The 6,248-nt window shown below is 27.4% G+C and overlaps 1 protein-coding gene across 1 annotated transcript; it reads left to right on the top strand.

Annotated features, from left to right (window-relative positions):
• Positions 1 to 1,632: 1,632 nt before the first annotated feature.
• Positions 1,633 to 5,438, top strand: LOC122497649 (trypsin-1-like). Its single transcript, XM_043604894.1, has 6 exons — positions 1,633 to 1,745; positions 2,058 to 2,134; positions 2,229 to 2,332; positions 2,539 to 2,815; positions 2,951 to 3,109; positions 5,060 to 5,438. The coding sequence occupies exons 1-6, from the start codon at positions 1,691 to 1,693 to the stop codon at positions 5,207 to 5,209; spliced, it is 822 nt and encodes a 273-aa protein (XP_043460829.1). The 5' UTR covers positions 1,633 to 1,690; the 3' UTR covers positions 5,210 to 5,438.
• Positions 5,439 to 6,248: the final 810 nt, after the last annotated feature.

The raw sequence follows: 6,248 nt of genomic DNA, 5'->3' as shown, positions 1-6,248 counted from the left end.
AGATCCACTTGTCTGTGTGCTCGCCGCCATATTGTCTCTCGCTTTCGCCCAAAATCCAACTTTTGTAATTCCGTTTTTCAATATTTATTTCAAAAATTACTTGCAAATTTCGAGAATATTCTTTATCATCATGAATTCCCCTAATTATCATGATAAATCCGAACTAAATATCTCTAATTATTTAGGAGTGAGACGACACGCGGGAAAACACTTTTTGGGCTCAATTTTTCCCGGATGCCCTTAATAAAAATTAATAACTAAAAAAAACAATTTTATAAACAATTTGAATTATTTATATATTCTACCTCTCTAATTGCAATGAAACTTATAGAAATTGTACTTAGTAGTTTTCTTCTTGAAGTTGGGCAAAAAAACATGAAGATATTTTATGATTTTATTAATTTTAGCAACAGTTTAAACAAATAATTGTTATTTAGAAATGAAGGGCTGGCTGCAATAAGGGGACGAACGCGTTGTTGAAAGGGATAATACCAGTCAGGTAGCAATAAGCGGCTCAAGGCTTATCACTGCTACCCGACTGGCAGTATTCCGTCCAAGCCTTGCGTTTGTCCCCTTATTTGCAACTAGCACTTCAAATCACGTACGCAAAAAACTTGATACTTGTATTTTTAAAATATTGTAGCTTCTTAAGTAAACCATTTTTATGCGAAGATAATTAGTGATTAAAAATAATTTCATATTTTCCAACAGCAAGAACAAACATTTGCATTAAGTTCACTTAATCTGGCAATCATCAGCAAACAAAAATATGTGATGAGAATGTAATCCTTAAAGTCGTAGTAACTTTATGAAAAAAAATGGTTTCAGGAAACGTATATAGGAAACAGGATAAAGAACGCAAATAATGCACAACGGTCTAGGACAACTGCGAGCGAAGCGAGCTATTTGCGCGCGAAGCGCGCAACAATCTTCGGAGCGCGCAGCGCGACGACCAAAATTCGCGCGCCCCGAGGCGCGCTGAAACTTGCGAGCCCCCCGCGCGAAGCGCGGACGAGAATGTGTCCGCCCGAAGAGCGGGCAGATTTTTTATTTTATGTCCTCCAAAGTGCATCCGTCATTTTGGGTTTATGAAATCTGACTGTATATTCGTAATTATTTTGGTAGTCCAAATTTTCTTGTTGTTTAAGAAACAATGAAGTTTCGACAAAATTCGTCAATTTTTGCTTACTGGGGGTTGGAATACATTGAAAATTTCACTTATTCAAATTAAGTTTATAAAAAAGGAATGGACTTACAATTACACTTTGGCTTTGTTAACATACCTAACAAGTTTTTTTTAGATATTTGATAAAAATAGAAAACTTTCGACTTTTTATCTGCTTTAAACAATGTACAGTTTACTATTATTATTATTTTTTAAAATAAAGCAAGAAATAATATTTAATTATAAAGTTTAAATTTGTTTTTTTATAATTATTGTTTACACATCTTAGTACATAAAAAATGATAGAAAGTATATATATATGAATGATTATATAATTATATGTATAATGTTCTTATGACGTTATAAATGATAAAGAAAATTGCATATACATATATCGTAAATAACAATTATTTGTCGATATGAGTTCCTGTAGTTTATTATAAAAACTATTTTCCTTTAATTTTTGGCGCCAGTTATAATTATTGAACGTTATTGGACACAAAAGTTAATTGAGTTTCATTAACAATGAATTATTATTTTCAAAAGACGTATTGTATTTTGTTAATTTTCTTTCTTAGCTGTAAGTTTGGAATATATATTAGAATTTTTTTATTAAATATTATTCATGGTTTAAAGTGAGTAGTATTTATTTCGTACTTAAGTAAATATAGAAGGTATCAGTTGCCTTTAATTCAACAAGAATGCTGTTTTGAAAATATGCTTATTTGCTTAAAAGAAATTGTTGACTTCTTTTAAATGAATAGGCTCGTTTAAAAATCTTAAATATTGAAAACTTAAAAAATCCTAAAAATAAATAAATTATATTTATTGTAATATAATATTTGTAACAATGCAATTATTAAATACATCTTTGTTTAATAATAAATTTCAGTAAAATATGAAACAGTATTAGCACAAAATAGAATAATAGGAGGAAGTATAACTACAATTAAAAGATTTCCTCATATGGTAAGATTAATATTTTCCTCGTTAACATAGAAATTAATAAATAAAAAATGCAAAGAAAATACTAGGATAAAAATGAAAAAATATTTATTTACAGCTTCGACTTCAAGCTGGAATAAGAGGTAGTAATTTAGTAAGTACTTGTGGTGCTTCAATTATTGGCAAAGAATGGGGACTTACGGCAGCACATTGCTTTGATAAGTAAGATTTTTCATAATTTTAGTATATTTTTTGATTACTCTAATTTCTAGACATTGCAGTTTTTCAAATCAATTTTTAAAAATATTTTTTGATATCCCACACATCAACGAAAGTTTCCTGAAAGTTAAAATTACCTTGACTGCAATATTCGACGGAATCTTTAGTTGCGAAACTACAATTATTTTAGTCAAAAAAATTTGTTTCAGTCCAAAAACAGATTACAACAAAATAAGTGTTCTTGCTGGTACTACTGATATAAAAAATTTAGCAAGAACTGCAAGACGACATAAAGTGATAAGGGTCATTCGAAATCCTTATTATGTTAAAAGTAATGATAAACGAAGAATTGGAGGCGACATAGCTGTAATTAAAGTAAATCCACCATTTACTTATAATAACGTAATTAAACCAATTAAATTACCACAACGAGGTCTAGCATTAAAAACAAATCCTGCCACAATTTCAGGATGGGGTCACACTAAAGTAAGAATTAATTATAGAAAATTTATTAATTATGAAAATTTTAAATCTAATTGAAAAATATATTTTAATTTAACAATTTTATTACATATTGAAAATAAGTAAAAATTAATTAGAATTATTTTGAATAATTGACAGCCAGGTGGACCAGGTTCTAATAAATTGCGTGCAGTTTCTGTACCAAAAGTAGACTTGAAAAAATGCAGAAAACATTATTTAAAAGGTAACATAAAACTAAAAGAAGGGGAAATTTGTTATGGATACAATAAAGGAGCAAATGTTCGTGATAAGTGCCAAGTATGAAAAATTCATTGTATTTAATAATTTAATAATAGTAAATAATTAGTTGCTAATAATGATTATTATTATAACATTATATTAATTTTTATATTACACAGTAGAAAGTAAATCTTAATTTGAGATCAGTCTTAAATTCAGCACTATCTGCTCTAATGTTAAATCATACAAAATCCATTGCTTAAATTCAGCATTGACTGCCTTAAAAATGTTGCGTCTTAATTTAAGACTGCTTTCCTGTCTTAAAATACGACTTTCTTTTTACTGCGTATATATTTAACATTAAGATAAGAAATTAAATCTAGAAAAAGGAGGTATTAAAAAGGGCTGCAGCTTAAATTAACACCAGATAAGATTGAGTTAATCAATTATGGGATTAATTTTTTCATTAAAAGCGTTTCAGATTATTTTAATCCATTTAAATGTTGAAATAATTGCCCACAATTTTATGTGATTTTAACATTTTGTAATAATTACACTGTAGAAAATTTAGGAAGTTGACGGTCACTGGAGTTGAGAGTGAAATTTTTCGAGTTAAAAATCAACTCCAAAAGGAAGTTAATTATTAAATTAACTCCCTTTTGGAGTTAATTCTCATTTTTACTATGTAAATTTTAACGCTCTTTGCTTTAACTCCCAAATGGGTGCGACTTTTATAGAATCCCCTGAGGAGTTAAAATTTAACTCCCTTTTTTTACAGTGTAGGGGAGAGTAGGCTACATTGAACCAGCGTCAACAGTGAACCACTTCAATTTTCTGAGAAATGACTGAGTGAAATTTTTTCTTATTTAATATATAAGTTAGTTTTACTGAAACAAACTATGTCCAAAAATTTCGGGCACAAGTAAACTTGTGATTTATTTAGCTTAGGGTGCCAACTTCAATATTCCGATGTGATAAAGAATTTTATCTCTTACATAAATTTATTATAAGCAATGTTTGTTGTGAATGTCATGTGAATACAGTTAGTGCGGCATCATTGAACCACCCGAAAAAGCAAAGAATTTTCAATTTTAAGAGTTGTAAAGTTGTCTGCTCTACTAGTTAGTAAGCAAAATACTGGAATACATGCTTTCATCATAATTGTGAACGAAATAAACTCAAACTGTCACTTTACCTACCTAACCTGACATCAAAATATATTAATCTCCTGTATTAACAAATAATAACTCTTTAACAACAATTTTCTATTTTTTTGAGTGAAAAATAAGATTTTTTACAATGTGTAAGTGGAAATATTATTATAGAAGTAAATTGTAGTGTTTTATTAAAGGTGGTTCAATGTAGACACACATTCTTCAAAATAAGAAAAGTGTAACTGGCTAGAAAAAAATTAAATTTTATTATTTAATCATAATAATTTGTATTTGTAACGTGTGTATTAACTAAAGGAGTACTTCAGCTTAATTTTGATACAAAAACCTGATCGAAATTAGAAAAATTTTATTAGTTCTTGGACTTTATAAAATACCCGGTTCAATGTAGCCTACCCTCCCCTATATATATATGTATGTACGTCCGCATGAGAAAAATCAATTTTGTTGGCTTTATTATGTTTTTGAAGATAATAGCAATTTTCTAAAAAAAATAATGAGTTTACTATAACTTTATCATAATTAGGGCAACACTTATAATCTTATTTTTCACTTTAGATTAACATAGCAACTAATGACAGATTTGAACTTAAAATTCGTTTCTCTTTAAATTAGGTTTCTGACTCTTCTAATTATGATTATCTATAACTTCGCGAATTTTTCACCTAAAGAAGTCTATTTAAGACCGCTTAAATTGTTCAAAATTTAATTAACTATATTCTCATATAGATAAGTCCAATGGTACCAAAATGGGCTCTTTTCAATTGGACGTACACATACATATATATTTAATATATGTATACATACATATTTTAAATGTAAAGAAAAAGAATTAATAATTCAAAAACACTTTTAGGGCGATTCTGGTGGTCCACTTATTAATGCGGACAAAGTAGAACTTGGATTAGTTTCATGGGGTGTCGAATGTGGAACGAAAGGATATCCTGGAGTTTACACTGACGTTCTCTATTTCCGTAATTGGATTAAACAACAAACAGGAATATAATTCGAAAATTTGGACAATTATCTATATAACGAAAAAATAACTACAGAAAAATTTAATTTCATAATTTTTCACTCTTATTTATTTATTTCTTATTGGTAGGTTTGTTTTAGTGAAAACTTTTAATCGTGATTTTGATGTTTTTGACTTCTGAAATTAAAAAATAGTGTTTTAAAAACTATCCCGATGTATGTTTATATGTGTGTATCAACATTATACCCAAGGTAACTAAATAAATAAAAAAAGACATTAATTAACATAAAATTTATTATTTATTTAAAAGATACTCCTAAGCCAATAAATAGGTATATTTACGTTAAGGCGTAAAAAAAGAAAGTGTTAAGCCAATAAGAAAAATTTAATAAAACTCTTATGATTTTAAACCAATAAGCAAATAATATAGCTTTTTTAATCACCAACGTAACTACTATACATATAAAAATAGGCAATTACATAGTACTACTAGAGTAGAACGGGATGAAAAAGCCAAGATGCAAAAAAGCCATTTGACTTTTATTTAAAAACTGTTAAATCGATTTATCAGCCATTCAGATTATAAATACTATTAGGTAATACGCAACTTTTGACTCTAGTTTAGATGTTGTACCTATAGTAATATAGTTTTTGTTGTAATTTTAATTTTTGAGTTGCCCTGTGTAAAATTTTTGATGAACTTTTCGAACATATTACAACCTGTTTAAGGGCATGTGGAATCAGCCAACTTCAATTAATTCATGTTTTATTGTTCCCACTGGTTTTCTTAAAAAATATGAAATAAATCTTGACAAAATATAAGAGAAATAATATTTTATTTATTGAAGCATTGATCTCTAGTCCAAGTAACAGGAAAATTAGCTTTAAAATATTATTTTTCACTTAATAAAAATTTTGATATTTTTTGAGAAAAAAAACAATCAAATACAAATTAATATTGAAAAAAATGAATAAATTTATATTATTTATTTATTATATTATAAATATATTTATATTTAATAAAAAATTAAATAAAATTAAAAAAAATAAATATATATAATAATAATAT

This window comes from Leptopilina heterotoma, unplaced genomic scaffold (genome assembly GCF_015476425.1).
Source record: "Leptopilina heterotoma isolate Lh14 unplaced genomic scaffold, ASM1547642v1 Lhet_135, whole genome shotgun sequence".
In the NCBI taxonomy this organism is placed as follows: Eukaryota; Metazoa; Arthropoda; class Insecta; order Hymenoptera; family Figitidae; genus Leptopilina; species Leptopilina heterotoma.
The sequence above is the reverse complement of the archived record's forward strand: the minus strand, read 5'-3'. Positions and strand labels throughout refer to the sequence as shown.

Excerpts from the sequence above, each read along its gene's own strand:
- LOC122497649 (XM_043604894.1), top strand. The coding sequence starts at position 1,691 with ATGAATTATTATTTTCAAAAGACGTATTGTATTTTGTTAATTTTCTTT. Across the intron at positions 1,746-2,057 it reads GTTAATTTTCTTTCTTAGCT|TAAAATATGAAACAGTATTA; the intron begins GTAAGTTTGGAA and ends AATAAATTTCAG. Across the intron at positions 3,110-5,059 it reads ATGTTCGTGATAAGTGCCAA|GGCGATTCTGGTGGTCCACT; the intron begins GTATGAAAAATT and ends AAACACTTTTAG.